We start from the raw sequence: 18,985 nt of genomic DNA on the forward strand, positions 1-18,985 counted from the left end.
AGAATGGCTTCCTCACGCTGCTGTCTTTGCTTGGCTTTCTGTGCACTGTCGCCACTTAGTGGGTCGGTAAAATAGGTTAAACACATTCAATAGCTCCCATATTTTTATAGGAGATGTAAAAGGGTTTGATCCACGTCCCACCGTCAATTTTTTTTTTTTTTTTTTTTGACGAGATAACTCGTCTACGGCAGTCAACCGTTGGATTTTTTTTGACGAGATATCTCGTCGACGGCAGTGAACGTGTTAATAATCTGTCTTTTTGGAAGGAAAAGAGGTAGCCGGCACTACTTTCCAAACATGCCCGCCGACCTCTTTTCCTTCCAAAAACACAGATTATGTGCATTTTGGATTAATATTTCATCGTGTGGTGAGTACCCGAAGCACAACATGTATTTTGGCACGGTGATTTGTGTGTTTTGGCAGATTTTTAACAGCTGTACCATTAGCCTCCATTCTATGCCGATAATTACTAACTTCACAACTGTAGCTCACTGTGAACTGAGTGGACAGTGCCAGTAAGGCATGGTGTATCTTGGTTATGTTGGGGGGATGTGGCAAATGAGCTAAACTTCCAAAAAAGTGGTGTATCCCTTTAAAGGGATACACACACAAATGCTGCATCAGGTATCAATGGGTTACGTATTAGATTGTGGCCCTGTTGTAGAAATTTCAAATGTTACATTCGCCAGTTTACAATGGTGCCATATATATATATATACCGTATATACATATATATACCGGTATATATATATATATATATATATAAATATAATATATGTGTCATCTTTGTTTTTCCTAAGAAAAACAATATATTTGTGAGATTTCCTGTCAAAGTGTCTTCGAGGTGGAGGCCAGTGTTTGTCAAAGAAATGGTGAATTATTTTGTGTGTTAAATGACATCACCTGCACTTTGTGAGGAGTGTAGTATACGGTGTCTTTATGTCATGTTTTATAAACTAATCCACAGATAAAGGTGTTTTTAATAAAAGATGTCATTCAGAATTGATGTTCATGCAAAGTTGTAGTTTGCAAAAAGTATTTCCTGATTCAAAATTATGTGTAAAAAAATCATTTTGATTCAATAAAGTTAAGATTTTATTCATTGGTTTCCTCTTCTCTCCATTTGTTTCTGACATGTCTCATGACTGGCTCTTGCCAGTCATGAGCCGCATCTGGTGGTGCATCTGTAGCAGTGATATGAAATGCACCACAGTAGCTTGTATCTGGCGCTCCCTAGTGGTTATGGTTTGGAAGTAGCACAGCATAAATTCGAACCTCCAATAAGTTTGATATTTATAGTGGCAAGTAATCATCAGATTACTTGGCACACTGACTGAAGAAGGGCGTCTGGCCTGAAACGTTTGTGCGGCAATAAAAAGTATCAAACTTATTGGAGTGCTGTCCTGGAGTTCTGTTAATTTTTTTGAGGATTCAGCACCCACAGAAACGATTGAGAGTTGAACGCTGTTTTGTTTGTTTGTTGTTTTTTGCTGGTATTTCGACTTTATTCTAGGTTTACACCAGGAGTGTCAAACATACAGCCCGGGGGGACAGATCCGCACAAATTGCACTGAGAAGGCCTTCAATCCAATGTGATGCACTTGTGAAAGCTAAGGGGTACCAGCTTTCAGGAGCAAGTTACATATTAAGTAGCCTATTCAAAGAGAATACAGGAAGTGAAAGTGAACAACATCAGAGTAGAAGGGAATGGGATCTCTTATGCTGAAGCAGTTAAAAGAGTGGAGAGAAATGATCAAGTGGAGGAAGTCGAAAGGGAACCAGAACAGAAACGGAAGAAGGTAATTGAACAAAGCACATGTGTGGACAAAAGAGGATTTCTCACGTTCATGGCCATGGTGATCAATTGTGCAGAACAGGTCAAAGGAAAAAAGGAAAAGATTGCGATGATGATGGACGCGGCGAGAAGGTTTCTGAATATTGTTGACATTTCCGGAGAGGAGATTGAGAAAGCGCTGAGGGACGAATTTCCACAGACTCAGACAATAAGTGCGTCTGGGTCATAGAATGGTCATACAGTATCATGAATGGGAGGAGCTATATATCATACAGTATCATGAATGGGAGGAGCTATATATCATACAGTATCATGAATGGGAGGAGCTATATATCATACAGTATCATGAATGGGAGGAGCACTATATATCATACAGTATCATGAATGGGAGGAGCTATATATCATACAGTATCATGAATGGGAGGAGCACTATATATCATACAGTATCATGAATGGGAGGAGCTATATATCATACAGTATCATGAATGGGAGGAGCTATATATCATACAGTATCATGAATGGGAGGAGCACTATATATCATACAGTATCATGAATGGGAGGAGCACTATATATCATACAGTATCATGAATGGGAGGAGCACTATATATCATACAGTATCATGAATGGGAGGAGCACTATATATCATACAGTATCATGAATGGGAGGAGCACTATATATCATACAGTATCATGAATGGGAGGAGCTATATATCATACAGTATCATGAATGGGAGGAGCTATATATCATACAGTATCATGAATGGGAGGAGCTATATATCATACAGTATCATGAATGGGAGGAGCACTATATATCATACAGTATCATGAATGGGAGGAGCTATATATCATACAGTATCATGAATGGGAGGAGCTATATATCATACAGTATCATGAATGGGAGGAGCACTATATATCATACAGTATCATGAATGGGAGGAGCTATATATCATACAGTATCATGAATGGGAGGAGCTATATATCATACAGTATCATGAATGGGAGGAGCACTATATATCATACAGTATCATGAATGGGAGGAGCTATATATCATACAGTATCATGAATGGGAGGAGCTATATATCATACAGTATCATGAATGGGAGGAGCTATATATCATACAGTATCATGAATGGGAGGAGCTATATATCATACAGTATCATGAATGGGAGGAGCTATATATCATACAGTATCATGAATGGGAGGAGCTGTATATCATACAGTATCATGAATGGGATTCATACTATATACATGATGAACACTGTCAATTGCACTAGGGTGAATTTCCCCATGGGATAAATAAAGGACAACTTAATAACTTAACCTTTTTCTTCTTGTTGTTTGTATGTGTTTTATGTCTGTAATTCCTGTACATATAACAGCAAATGTATATGTATTGTATAATATTGAAGTGTGCCTTTATTACTTTTCAAACTAGTAATAATGTTACTAATCTTAATCTGAGTGTTGACGGTGATACCCATCCGTGTTTCATGTCTGTCTCTTTTATGTTTTATGAATTCAGAGGACCGCAATGGAAATAAGCCTTGGCCTTTATTGTGTTTTTATCCTCGGCGATTGTCTGTTTTTGTATTTGTGCCCTGTTTTGTTGACATCACCAAATCAAGTCACTCAATCAATCAAACCTAACTATGATGAAGACATCAAAGTCCAGTAGGTGGCGGTAATGCACCATTTAAGGATGCCAACTGCTAATCAAATCTATAAAAGAAGAAGAAGAAGGCGTGGAGGCCCCCCACTGTCTGCAGCCAGCCAGGTACTCTGCACTCTACTGCGCGGCTTGAAGCAATTGAGGTGAGTGAAGTAGGTAGGCGAACTAACTTGTCTAACAAGTGTGTTATTTACTGCGACAGAAAGAGGTTATTCACGTCACTTGCTTGCTAGTTGCTTGTCAGGGGGGCTGAGGGGGGAATCGATAGGCAACTTTTGACCCTGTAATATAGCCATGCTGCTGACTGCTAGTTAGCTGCTGATGGACCATCCACGTAGCATCATGTAGCCTAAATGAGTGTGTTGGCCTTTCAGCTGCCAGTAACGTTAGGCCTGGCGAGGGAAAGCGCATGCTGACGCAGCAGGTATTCATAGTAGTTTATTTTAATTTAGTAGGCAAGTACCTATAGATTAGTTTGAATTGTACAATTCGAATGGATACATCAAAGGTAGTTGTGTAAATGCAAGAAAAAGCTTTGTCCCATGGGATGCACATGTCCAACATATCCTCCCATTTTGACTGAATGGCTACTGGTGCTGCACATATTTTTTAAAGATACATATGAAACTGATACATTTTCTTATTTATTTGTTAATTATTTATCCATGTTGTATCCTTTATGTCAGGGCAGCATACAATTTGTTTTCTATTTAATAGTAGCTTCCTTTTCCAGTAGCCTGTACCACGAAACAAGATTACTGGCTTAGCAAGTTAACTTCAGGTTTAACCCTAGTTTTGCCGTACCACGACGCTAGTTAACTTCTTATCGAGATAGATCACCATAGCAACTTATGCTCTACGGCTAACCTGCTTTGTAGCAGGTTAAGTTCAGAGGATAAGATCAAAACCCATGAAAGACCCACCTGCTTACCAATCAGCTCTCTGGAAACAGCGAGTCACCATTCATATGGTCCCCATATGAAAAATACATTGCATTCAAATGAAAAAGAAAAAAAAAAGGCTCCTGTTGAATTAATCAAGGACTAAAGCCTTGCACTTGTTGCAGGCTACATTTAAATTAAGCCCTACTTACCACTTTGGAATATGTTTTTATATTCATTTTTGTGCTCTCAAGTAGCCTAGATACGTTGTTTGACCCCGCCGATCGATTGCAGCTGAATGGTGAGTGAGAGAGTAAACCGGCATAAAAAGGTTACATAAACGTCTCCAAAGCGCACCGTGCCGTGTGCGCAACGGAGCTGAGGCTGACGTTGGGTTGGAAATGGTCATACATGCTAGAATAGCTGCTACTACATCTAAGCAATTTAATATGGGATCGCCTGCACACAGATTATTCATATCTAGGCTACTCCTGCATTTTGCAGCTGCAACTGTGCTGCTTTTGGCCTGTATGATGTGATTGAACTTCATATTTCCAGCATCATTATATGGAGATATGCGACTCTGCTGACAATAGCCTATATTTGTGACCACAAAATAGGCTATTTTTTATAAATGAAATCTATGCCCGCACGTACCGTGTCGATTCAGTTCAGAAGCCTTTTTAAATTTTATTATCATTTTTTTTTATTGATTAGCCTATAGGAATTATTCAATCAGTGCGACTAAACACATCATGAGATCATTATTATTCATTGAGCCTAAATGGTCTATACATACGCATTTTGGACTGAGATAGATTACACATTGCTTCCACTCCCAAAAAAGACATGCCGGTTTTATTGAGTTTATTGAGAGGGTGAATTGAGCTGCTGTAGGATACGTAGAGGAGGCCGAAACCGCTCTTCAAATAAATGACTGATGTGGATAAAAGTGGTAACAGATCAGTCATTCGGGAACAGACTAATAATATCCAATGCGGATTTTGATTCTGACATAGTAGTAGTTGGCTTTGAATGAATGAGGAAATAGGTGTGTCTGGCGCTGTAAAAGCTTAAAAACCACGCCTCTTTTGCGGGCACGAGCTCCTGTGCACGAGCATTTTCATGTGCACGCGCTCTCAACTTGCTTAGAAAAACCTGGTTCCACTTAACGAGTGGCGATCTACGTTCGTGGTACAAGTTAACTACAATCGAGCTTCTCTGGTTTAGACAAACCAGATCAAGAGACAGATCCTGGATCTTCTTATACAACATTCGTGGTATAGCCTGCAGGTCTGGAGTATAGCTGCAAAGAGTTGATTATATCTAAAGGAGTCGCAAGCGTTATACTAATATGAACTCATCATACAACATGATTTCACCCCCACTATTCAAAAGATCATTCAAAAATTATATTCCTTTTTCAAACATTGATTCAATAAACATAGGTGTATCCTTAATTAAAATATTTATATTGTACCATAACAATTGGCTTTGAATTTCACAACATGATTCAGGTTGATGATATTGGTATTGAAGCCAGCTGCCCATGACCTCTTCTAACTATTTCCTGTTCCTCCCCTTTTACAGATCTGCCAGTATCTGACTCACTGTCACTGAGAAGTGAAATGGCGCAGCAAGGAATTCAGCTGGACGGGGGGAAATGGTGCTGTTCGATCTGTCTGGATCTACTGAAGGATCCGGTGACTGTTCCCTGTGGGCACAGCTACTGCATGAGCTGTATTAAAGACTGCTGGGATGTAGAGGGTCAGAGGAAAATCCACAGCTGCCACAGCTGCAGTCAGGAATCCTGACTGCTAGACCATATGGGACATGTTACAAGAACCTGCACCAGTTCAAAGGAGTCACCACCTTCACATGCAGCCAGATCATCATATCAATCTGACTGGTTCAGACAGCAGTAATCAATTTAGAACAAACTGACCAACGCCAATCAGGTTGAAGATTGTGCTGGACTGTTTTAAATGGTAAATGGTAAATGGTCTGCATTTATATAGCGCTTTTATCCAAAGCGCTTTACAATGAGTAGATAGTCTACATTCACCCATTCATACACCAATGGCGGCAGGCTGCCACGCAGGGTGCCTACACACCATCGGGAGCAATTTGGGGTTAAGTGTCTTGCCCAAGGACACAACGACAGCAGCTGGGAGGGAGCGGGGATCGAACCGCCAACCCTTGCGTCATTGGCCGACCCGCTCTACCTCCTGAGCTAAAGCCGTCCCTCATGTTTTATCCTCCCAATCCGATAGTCTGCCATAAAGGAAATAATGCTGCAGTGGCCATGGCCACTGCAGCATTGGCTGCAGCACTGGCTGCATGTGAAGGTGGTGACTCCTTTGAACTGGTGCAGGTTCTTGTAACATGTCCCATATGGCAGTGATTCCCAACCAGGGGTACGTGTACCCCTAGGGGTACTTCAGCAGCTTGCAGGGGGTACTTGGAAAGATTGGGGATTACAATGTATTTCCAAAATGGTAAAAACTGATAACTTTTTCCAATTGAAAACTGTCAGAATTGTATTAAAGATGAGTCATTAAAATTATTTTAATATTGAGATGTGTTAGAGAGGTCATCTAAAAGTTTAACATAAGTTTAACAAATTTAGGAGAATTATCGACACGCATGAGTGAGGGGTACTATTGGCATGGTAAAACAGCTCAAGGGGTACATAACACAAAAAAGGTTGGGAACCACTGCCATATGGTCTAGCAGTCAGGATTCCTGACTGCAGCTGTGGCAGCTGTGGATTTTCCTCTGACCCTCTACATCCCAGCAGTCTTTAATACAGCTCATGCAGTAGCTGTGCCCACAGGGAACAGTCACCGGATCCTTCAGTAGATCCAGACAGATCGAACAGCAATTTGGGGTTAAGTGTCTTGCCCAAGGACACAACGACAGCAGCTGGGAGGGAGCGGGGATCGAACCGCCAACCCTTGCGTCATTGGCCGACCCGCTCTACCTCCTGAGCTAAAGCCGTCCCTATGTTTTATCCTCCCAATCCGATAGTCTGCCATAAAGGAAATAATGCTGCAGTGGCCATGGCCCACAAAAACTGTCCATAACTCAATTACCAAACACACAACTAAGTGCTCTTCATCATGAGAGGTCAGCGACAGGGTGCAATGGCTCAAATCAACCAATAGGGGGACCACAAAACTATCAACTAATCTAGTGGTTAGAATTGCATTCGGTACACATAGGACCATGCATAGTCAAAATAGTAAGTTTGGCCCTGGTTGGTCAAATATGTGTGGCCTACAGCATCATTGCATAAGTGTCATTAAAAATCCCAAGATAGACTTCTTGGTATCCTGGACTCAATTTCCCATAATCCACCACTCACCTCTCCCACTTCCACCTCCTTGCACAGCTGCCCACCACAATCACCTTAATTACCTCACTCTACAGCAGTGATACTCAACTGGCGGCCCGTGGGCCACATGCGGCCCGCGGGCGCCCCCTGTGTGGCCCGCGATGGAATTGCAAAAAAAAAAAGTGCACCTGAATGCAACATGCAAGATACCCGCTGAATAAGTGTCCAAATGTTAATGTAATTCTGGCCAATACTCACACTTCTGTTATATCATTTCAGTCTGGAATATGGAATATCTTTCAATAATCTATGATTTCGCTGCTAAATTGTCAAATACCGCCGTCTGCTCGCTACCCAGGCACTTATGTATGTACTTAACCGAACTAACTATCCGGTGTGCACAACATTGTCAGACTAAACTCCGTCTGACACCTACAATCCGCTACAGAAAAATGTATATTGATTGTTTATTAACTGGCCCCTGGCCTTCTATCATTTCACAAAAGTGGCCCCCGGGCAAAACAAGTTGAGTATCCCTGCTCTACACACTGCCTTTAACAACCCTCTCATTTCACACAATGTTTAGAGCTGGCCTGTAGTAAAAACTACTTTACCCTTGTTACTTTGATTATAGTAAATCCTAAGTTTATGTCTACTTCTACCTGTTAATATCCTGAACTCCTTTTGCATTGCTTTACCTGTGGCAGTGATTGGTTTTGTGGGCAGCATGACTTTTGATAGTTTACTGTTTATTTCAGAACCACACATGTTGGATTTCCTTGAGCTAACAAGGGGCGGCTTTGTGTTGCTATTTGCATTTAAGAGACTTGCTGCTACCAGTTGTTAGAATTAGTGGAGCCTGCGGTGACGCACAAGCTGAAAGAGTGCATATCACCACCTATCGTAGTGGAGGCGACATGATTCCATAATTAATCAATTTCCCACCCGGGACAAGGACAGTTACAGAGTAAATAGCCTAATCAAGCTATAACCATAGCTCGACTTAACTGTCCATGTAAACATACTGACAGAGAAGGAGAAAGAGACAACTACAGCAGTCCAGAGTAGAACATCCCTTCAATTGGAGGTGAGTTACGAAATGCATTCTGAGGTCAGAATAGGACAATGTAAGACATGTAGTCAGTAGCGGAGCGTACGCCGGGGCAGAGGGTGCGGCCGCCACGGGCCCACTCGTCAGGGGGGCCCATCAAAAAAAAAATTTTTTTTTTTTTTTTTTTTTTTTTTTTTTGCAGGCCAGGCCACCTGGCTGGCAACCTGTGTTTTTATTTTTCTTCTTCAGAACAAGCTTGTCTGTAAAGTGGCTTCACTGTAGTCTTTCTTGGACATAATATTACTTGGCTCAGTGAGTGACAAATTGTGTTTTCGGATATAGGGGCTATCAGCTATTTTACAGTTGTGACTTAAAATGACTTTATTTAATAAAGTCAGTGGTGTGAGTCTGAGAGGAATTCAATCAATAGACAATAACATTGGTGTGTTTAAAATGAGATATTCCACTAAATATGGCTAAAACCGATTCAAACATGCAAAAAAGGCACATTTTTCTTCGCGGCCTGGCAGGCCCGGTTCTACGGGGGTGCAAAAGCATGCATTGCACCCTTATTTGTCTGCATGCTCAGTTGAAAAGTAAAAAAATGTATAAATGCTACAGCTGCACACTTACTGTTTAAACTTGAATTATAGTTGTTGTTTTTCTTTGTTCTTTGATGTGATTTTATGGCTTTTTGGCACCTATATGTAACCTTTTAAGGTTGAGATAATTGTATTATCATTATATGGTCCAAATATTTCAGTAAAGCACTTGAAACACTTGAAATATTCTTGCTTGGGTGGTATCATTCTACTTGAAATGATGGTCAAATGCATTATTTTTAGTAAAATAACATGTCAAATTTTTCGGCCGGCCGGCCTTTGGCCGGCCACCCGAGTGGGCCCGGCCTTTGGCCGGGCATCTGCACCCCTTCCTATCTAGGATGCACCCCTAGTCATCTTGTTCTGGAACCGGCCCTGCGGCCTGGCCTGGCCTTCAAAAAAAAAAAAAAAAAATTTTTTTTTTTTTTTTTTTTTTTTGATGGGGCCCCCCTAAGAGCTTCGCCCCCTCTGGGCTGATAGGGTCGCTCCGCCCCTGCATGTAGTTAAGCTAGTACAGTGATTCTCAAACTTTTCCATATTATTAAGGGCCTCTGATTTAGTATGCATTATGGCCACAGACCCTCATTTGATAATGTGTGTCTCTCTGACCCAAATCTGAAAATATTTTTGATTGTAGGTAGATAGATTCTATTCGACATTATCTAATTGTTAGCCTCTTGTACATGAAATAATGGTGAAGTTTAACAATCCATAAAATTGCTGGGTTCCCTTTCGAAGCCCCTCAAAAAGACCCCTGATGTTGACCAGACTCGTAGTATCCTCTTACCCACAAGTCTAGAAATACCCCCTAAAGTCTAGAAATCCCCCCGATGTGAAACATGTAAGGGGGGGATTTTGTAGCACTTATGCTGGAATAAGTGTAAATAGGAGATGGATATATAATCAAGTATACAGTAGAGTATGGGCTAGTTCCAGGTTTGACTATGGAGCTGGTGGAAGAGTAATGAACACACCGACACAGAACTGCAAGAACCGGTTTGTATTAGATAATCAAAATGAAAATGCATAACAAAAAACACTTGAATTAAATCAAGAAAATTAACAAATAAAGTAAATATAAAGAGGCATTTTAAATAACAAAAGGGTGGGTTTACACCTTCTGTAAAGTAGCACTAGTAGTGGTGATTTCAGTTCAGCCCATCAATGTTCAAATCAATTCATTAAGTCATAATCACATTTCTGTTCATTTCATCACCATCTTCTTCCCCATCATAAATACTATGTAATTGCACAATACCATAAAGCCTTCAATTCAGTTCACACTGTAAAGTGACTATTGTGATTAAAGTGCTTTAAGTTGACAATGGTTATGACAATTATTGCACAACTCATGACCTTTGTAGTGCAATGAGGGAGAAGGGGAGAGAAAAATTGATTAGAGACTAGTCTAAGCCTACAGTTCTACCACCCAACGGGAATGGGGCCTATGGTAGGAGTGAGTCAGGCTTGAAGCCTGCCCAGAGTTCTTCAAGATTCTTCTGGTTTAGCCATCCATTAGCTCCAGCTATGAAGCCTGACCAGGGTTCGCAGAAGGCTTTCCTGGACATCAGTTCATCAGATCAGACACTGTTGGGTGATGGCTTGATTACAATTTGCATGTATAGTGAAGTCTGTAGTTGGCATGGTAGCTTAGCATCTATCTTTTAAACACGATTAAACACGATTTCAGACGGCAGCCCGTCTTTATTGTCACACGAACACACTACAACACATGCATGCGGCCACAGCACACACTCATGCTGACGGTGGCCGGTGAAATATGTCCTCTGCATTTGACCCATCCAGGCTTGTCCTTTCCTCCAGGGGGCAGGCCAGGAGCAGTGGTCGCTTTTTCTTTCCAGCGCCCGGGGACCTTCATTGGACCATCATTGGACCAACTTCAGATGTTGTCGTCACTGGTCGGATGACGATCTTCTGCATGTTTTTAGTGGGGGGTTATGTACAGAGGAACCCCCTGGCATGTAGCTTAGCATTTATCACTGTTTGCATTGATGGTTTTAGCAATGATGGCAGAAGAAGACTTCCATGCTTTCTGTAATGAGGATCCACCATGTGGTGTAAAAAGCAGTGTTGCATCCAGTTTCCAATATTCAGGTTCCAAATGTCCGATGTCAGTCAAGGTGAACATGCATCAAGGTTTGTGGCCTGCTTGCATCAAGGTGTGTGGCCTGCTCTCAGCAAGGTGTGTGGCCTGCTCTCAGCAGGTGTGAGTGGTGCCATGGAGTGAGAGAGGGAGGCAGTTATTTCCTCCTCCCAGACCAAGAAAAGGGGGCGGGTGCAAGGCTGAAGAGCCTGCAGCCGATTGGCTCAGGTGTTTGATTTGACAGTTTTGCTTGTCCAATCATTATACAGGACTATGGATAGATGCGTGACGTGTGTATATGGCAGAATGATCAATTCACCTGTGTTACAATTTGCTAAATGAATTTTAGGCCCTGAGTAGCATATGCGGCAACTTCTATGAATACTTGTTAAGAAATAGCTATAATCATGTATTGCCATGTGTAACGTGCAAGTACAATGGTATGCTTACTCCCAATTACCCATTCTGGTAACACTTTACAATAACGTACACAAATACTATAGTAGTTACTAGTAAACTAACCATTAACTAATAGCCAGTTAATGAGTAGCTAATGAAAGATTTGGCATTAGTCAATCACTAGTTAATCATAGTTAATGAGTAGGTAGTCATTAGTTAATGATTAGTATCTAATTTCCTGAGTAGAGAAGTTAATCATTACCTAATGATTACTAAATGTCAGCTCGTGAATAGAGTAGTTAATCATTACTTAATGATTCCAAAATGTCAGTGCGTGAATGTATTAGTTAATCATTAGTTAATCATTAGTTAATCTTTTTGTGTACCCTATTGTAAAGTGGTGCATCATACTCAGTAGTTTATGAATACTGAATCATTACCTGTCCATTAGTTACTCTTTTCGCACCCTAATATAAAGTGAAAGATATCTTTATCAAATAAACACTCCCTCCAGGTGAGATTCGATCGTTAAATTGTAAGTCTGGTTCTCTACCATCTGAGCTAACCAGCCTGTTATTTGGTAGAGCCATACGATAGGTCTGTAGAGTCAGAGACTAAGTATTATGTCCTATCCACATACTACTTTCTGTTCAAGTACTTATAGTTTTTAAGATATATTCCACCCAAATACGGTACTACCTTCTCTCCAAATACTTATAGTTTTAAAGGTATATTCCATCCAAATACTACTTGATGTCCAAGTACTTAGGTATGTTTCAGCCAAATACTACTTATGTCTAAGTACTTGTAAGTACTTGGACAGAAAGTAGTATTTGGGTGGAATATACCTTTAAACTATAATACTTGGTCTCAGGCTCTACATTCGATAGTATGGCTTTAACAAGCAACAGGCTGGTTAGCTCAGATGGTAGAGAACCAGACTTACAATTTAACAATCTTGGGGTTCAGGGTTCAAATCTCACCTGGAAGGAGTGTTTATTTGATAAGGATTTTTGGATGGTTTGGATTTTCTGACCAATTACAGGAGGATCCAGCAGGCTACAGTATAGAGGAAAAAGGAGCCACGGTAATAGGAGAAGTTTTTAATTGAAATTATTTATTTATATTAGGGTGCGAAAAAAGTAACTAATGGACAGGTAATGATTCAGTATTCATAAACTACTGAGTATGATGCACCACTTTACAATAGGGTACACAAAAAGATTAACTAATGATTAACTAATACATTCACGCACTGACATTTTGGAATCATTAAGTAATGATTAACTACTCTATTCACGAGCTGACCTTTAGTAATCATTAGGTAATGATTAACTACTCTACTCAGGAAATTAGATACTAATCATTAACTAATGACTACCTACTCATTAACTATGATTAACTAGTGATTGACTAATGCCAAATTTTTTATTAGCTACTCATTAACTGGCTATTAGTTAATGGTTAGTTTACTAGTAACTACTATAGTATTTGTGTACGTTATTGTAAAGTGTTACCTACATTCTAAACAGATTCTCACAATAGGCCTCAGTAAAAAGTAATGTACACAATATCCTAATTAAGGTAGAAAGTATCCAAGGCACAGTGTGGAGGATGCAGTATTTGACTGATGTGCTGTGGACTGTGTGTAGACCAAAGAGACGGAGTGTGTGTGAGGTCACCCATTGGTTCGTTGACTACTGTTTTGAAAGCTCTAGTTGGGCACTTTGGCCACTGTCATCTTTGTTCATACGCAGCTCACCTGAGACAGGAGCCCTGTTCGGAATCGCTCCCTATGAATAGTGGACTATTTAGAGTGTTGCCACTTTTCTTTTTTAATAGTGTCCTAATTCTCAACTGTTAATTTGATTCACTATTTAGTCCACTATAAAATACCCACAATGCACAGCGATTTCTAGTGAACAGCGAATGTATCCTACATTTTCGCCGGTATACCACGCAATGTGGTTGTCTTTATCAAAGGAGAAGAAGAAAGTCGTTGGCTCGCGAGCTAACAAGCTTGTGAGCTACTTCACCAGCAAAGCTTGCTATTAGGAGACAGCACTAGTTGACAAAACCGCACATGCACATAATTAGAATTTGAAATTAACTATAGACCTACACATTGTTTTGAACCAGGCTGTAAACATGTTTATTTACGATGTAAAGACAGGCATTTTAACATGGGGGGTCTATGGGGATTGACTCGCTCTTGCAGCCACCCTCAATTGCCCATTCGTGGAATTGCAGTTTTTGCAACTGCTGCATTGACGTCAATGCAGAAGTAGAAAGCTTTGCCCTCGGTGTAGAAACAGGGCTCCTTTAAGGAGCTAAGGAGTTGTGCATGGCTAATAGGCTTTTTCACGTTAGCTGTATGAGGAAGTGAATGCTGGTGTGTTTGTGTTGGTTGTTTGGTGACTGAGTCATGAATAAACAACATGTGAGATGGTGTGACACCTCTACACCTAGTAGAATTATCAATACTATATGGCTCACTGCACCCCCACCATAAGGTGCCAACATTGTTTCAGTAGTTAACTACACACAATAATTACAAGTCAATGAATTCACTGAATCACTATGTGTTAAGGTTGCTGTGAGACATGTGGATTTAGGTGCGGATACTTAATGTCCAAGACACACTTGGTAACTGAAGTCTCGATAACTAGGAACGCTGTAGCACTTGAAAGCTGAGTCTGCAAGGTTCGAAGATGGGAACTGTTGCAGAAGGTTGCCGTGAGGTTAGTCTATGAACAACTACAGAGGACCTGCAGAGCACACCCTTATAGGTCCCGACTATGACATCACACTGCGTAGTGACATCATCAGTAAGGCCATCAGAGACATGATTTAAGACACTTGTGAATCATGACATCATCACCGTCTGCGACATCATCAGTGATCTATGACATCATAGTAGGAATGATGACATCATCCTAACACTATGTAAAAGTGTAACGACCCTGGGATGGCCCTTGCACGATGATTGTCCCTTTTGTCTGACTGGTCAGCAGCGGCCTGTCTGAGGACGGGGAGCCCCAGGTTCAAGACTCACCTCTGCTCTGTTACAATATGAATATAGTTCAAATTGACCAGCAAGCTACTGCAAAATGTGTCATTACATTGCATGTAGTTCACTACTGCCCAACACTGGCTTTGTGACCTGCAGATCAGACTGTGGTTGTACTGGTCAGTGGAGCTGCTCAGTGGCCAGGAGACCAGACTGTGGTTGTACTGGTCAGTGGAGCTGCTCAGTGGCCAGCAGATCAGACTGTGGTTGTACTGGTCAGCTTCCAGGTGTGAATGTGTGTGTGAATGTGAACAGGGCGCTCCTGAAAAAGACAGCTCTCAGTGAGACTCCCCCCCTGTATAAATAAAGGTAAAAAACAACAACAATGATGTCACTCGAGCTGATGTCATCAGTGATGTCACTCGAGCAATTGTGATGTCATCAGTGATCTAATAAATTATTCCTGGTATGACATTCCATGACAGGGAGGACCTGACAATTTTCAACTTCCACTGTGGCAACGAGAACGTGGCCATGGTCTCAACGCCAGCAGTGACCATTACAGCTCCAGAGCGATGTTCTGATTGAGCGCCTGCACATCTCCAACATACTTTCCCCGTCCTGCCAGCCTACAAGCTTCCCACACCTGTTTGACAGCGCCGTTCCACCTGTTCTGCACGCACACATCACAGACTCTGAATTCTTCTTATTTATCATGCTTATATGTTACAAACTTCTACTAGTTTTCTACATGTTCACTTTCTGGGAATGGTGGCCACAAATGTATTTTAAAGAGCTAAATTCTTATTGTAAGTATTAAAGGATGGGTTTATCGGTAATCAACCCACTTTGTATCATTAATAATGTCAAAGGGAGGAAGAAGCCTTTTTGTCTGTTCTCACGTAAGCCCATAAAAAGTGACACAGATGCAGTAATCTTTAATATGCATCTGGGCCATGACAGGTCCTTGGCAGATTAAACAAAGTCAACACGGAAACGTAACAGTGGTGGTAATCTTCAGGTGATACTCCCACCTGAAACCCTTTCAGCTGCCAGCTGGCTGCCACAGCAAAGAACTGAACGTTGTTAGACCATAAGGTGCACTGCTTCTGGAATGTGACAGAGCAAGCGTCCGTGACAGCCATGAAGAACAACAACATATTCTCTATCAGGCATGAGAAGAGGCTAAAACCACAGAAACTAAACTTGTTGGCCGATATTGCTATGACAACAAGTTATAGGAAACATCACAGTGACAGAGTAGAAAATTAAAGCTGCATTCAGCTATGTTTTTGTGTTAAAATAAGTGTTAAATGGCTCTATATTCTGACAGCAATCACTGAAATAGAGTTTGGTCAGTGACTTTGAACCCCCAAACCCCGCTGTCCTCTATCTCTCTCCTGTAGTCCTGCAGGCAGGGCGGACGTATCTCCTGTCCTCTATCTCTCTCCTGTAGTCCTGCAGGCAGGGCGGACGTATCTCATTAAAGATACGTCTCATTAAAACATTGCTGAATGCACCTTTAAAATGTTTCGGGGGGATTTTTGATCATTTCCAGGGCAATTTTACCAATTGGAATAGCATTTTTATTTATTCACGTCTCTATTTGTTTTTTTGCTTAGTTGCTATGCAGAGACCAGGAGGCAATTTGATGTTTCACATGCTTTTGCAGTGTAATAAAAAAGTTACACCCGGGTGTTGAAGTACTCATACTCTGAAAATACCTTGAAAGTGTTATCATTTATATGATTTATCCCCAGGTGACTTTATAGCATCGTCTGATTTTTCTTTCCGACCAAATCATTTCAATTAAAAACTTCTTGTACCGTGGCTCCTTTTTCCTCTATACTGTAGCCTGCTGGATCCTCCTGTAATTGGTCAGAAAATCCGAACCATCCAAAAAATATTTTCACGCTACAAACAAACCGAACCATGGTCCAGTTTGATCCGGACGTAGACCACCTCTTCATCGGACCAAGGTTCAGCTGTTTGGTCCGGACTGTGGCCCGGGGACAGGTTGGATTGGATTTTTTTTTTTTTTTAATCAAAATGGAAAGTCCAGACCAAACAAGGTAGATGTGAAAGTCCCCGAACAACAGTGATGTTATTCCTAATTAAGGTCAGGCCCGGCCTCATGCACAATCTAAGCTACTGAGAATGAGTGATGCCAAGCAGAGTAGGGAGTGTGTGTGTGTGTGTGTGTGTGTGTGTGTGTGTGTGTGTGTGTGTGTGTGTGTGTGTGTGTGTGTGTGTGTGTGTGTGTGTGTGTGTGTGTGTGTGTGTGTGTGTGTTTCTGTGTGGGTTTTATGTGTGGGTTTCTTTCCTGTCAAACAAGTTTTTTGTTTTCTTTTCTCTTCTTTCCTCTCAGACATTTTTTCTTTCCTGCGAAGCAAGACAGCCCCCCCCCCCGTCAGCCTCCAACCACCTCATTACGTAACAAGCGATGTTCTGATTGAGCGCCTGCACATCTCCAACATACTTTCCCCGTCCTGCCAGCCTACAAGCTTCCCACACCTGTTTGACAGCACCGTTCCACCTGTTCTGCACACACACATCACAGACTCTGAATTCTTCTTATTTATCATGCTTACTTAAATAGAAATTTTATAACCAAATAAAATTTTATATTTTTTAGAAAATCGCTGTTTGCATTCATTTTTGCATTCATTTTTTGTGTATGTTATGACTTGTACTTTTCATTGTAAGGAGTGGATTGCATTCAGGCCTGTACTATCAAACACATCAGGAGATCTTAAACCTTTTAGAGCCTAAGACCTACATGAGAAAGATAGTGTCTCATTCTTACTCATTAAGTGATAATATAGCACTCTGGTCGTCTGGGGACCTGTCATATACATATTTAATCTCTTTGTTCTGCCCTGACACAGCAGGAAACCAGCACATACAGAACTACAACCACAGGACCACGAGCTGCTGGCCTGGTGGTTAAAGACACCAACCTTCAACTGACTTCAACTGTCCTTTTGAAGTGTCCTTGAACTAGTTTCAGAATCGGGGGACGTTGTTCTGAAGTGGGCCCTGCACTGTGACCTCCCGGGAGGTGTTCATGTCAAAAGACAATTTCCCTGCAGGGATCATTAAAGTATCACATTATCTTTATTATTATTTAAAGCAATATAATTTATATATAATTAATGTCACAATTTAAATGAAGTCTGGTTGTAGGAGGAAGCAATATGGCCTCAACTTCATATCTCATATTCTGGTCGATAATGATCGCAATCACAGTTTAAAAATATAGTTATAGGTTTCTATCTTACATTGTCACGTGTCATTTGCATGTTGGGCTAATGATGATAAATCAAAGATAATATACTGCTAGGTGGATAGATCTGCTGATACTCTATGCAGAGACATCGATCAATGATTACAGGGGGAGACGGTGTGTTTGGTCTTTCAATATCAGGCATCACCTATAGGTCAGTGGTTCTCAAACTTTTTCACATCAAGGTCCCCTAAAATGACACAAATTAGACCACGGACCCCCATTTGGTAAGACTTTGTCCCAGGGTCCCCATCTGATAAGATTTTTGCTTTTAGATGTTTTATTAACAATTACAATTATTATTGCTCTGATGAAGGTCTTGCTGATCGAAAGCTCACAATAAATGTGAATTTTAGTGCAAATTTGAGTGTGCAGAAAGCCCTTCTTTCATTGTGGATTCTGCATTTGTTTTTTATCGTGTTCTGATTCCCCGGAAACCCAGGAACAAGATGGGCCGTCACAATAATTTGGCTAGGATGATTGAAGTTGTAATATAAAAATAATTTATTATAAAACTTGCTGAAGTACAAAAATAAATGAAAGCAATAAGCTACAAAAATTAGAATTACAGATGGAGTAAGAAATTCTCCATTGAAAACGAGCCGCACCCAAATCCCGTCTCTCAGACTGACCCAGTTAGCTGACAGACGTTCTTGAGCTAGACTAATTTCCAATGCCCCAATGGCTGTTTATAACAATCGAGGATTTCCTGCTTCAGGGTATCTTTCCATTGGTTCACGTATAGTCAAACCTCAAGAGGCATATCATGCGTCACAGGCGTACAACTAAAGTACCTTTGTGGTTAAACCATGCATCGCTTCTTGTAAACCGTACGCCTATCTCTTCACTTTC

At 41.0% G+C, this 18,985-nt stretch overlaps 1 protein-coding gene across 1 annotated transcript in view; it reads left to right on the forward strand.

Moving 5' to 3' along the window:
• The window catches only part of LOC310795265 (uncharacterized protein), a gene marked incomplete at its 5' end in the record, with an annotated part of 34,186 nt that overhangs the window by 4,285 nt on the left and 10,916 nt on the right, over positions 1–18,985 (forward strand). The window contains 1 exon segment of the mRNA XM_083657323.1: positions 5,935–5,942. Coding sequence (XP_083513449.1) covers positions 5,935–5,942 — 8 coding nt within the window.

This window comes from Poromitra crassiceps, assembly GCF_964638095.1.
Source record: "Poromitra crassiceps genome assembly, chromosome: 21".
Classification (NCBI taxonomy): domain Eukaryota; kingdom Metazoa; phylum Chordata; class Actinopteri; order Beryciformes; family Melamphaidae; genus Poromitra; species Poromitra crassiceps.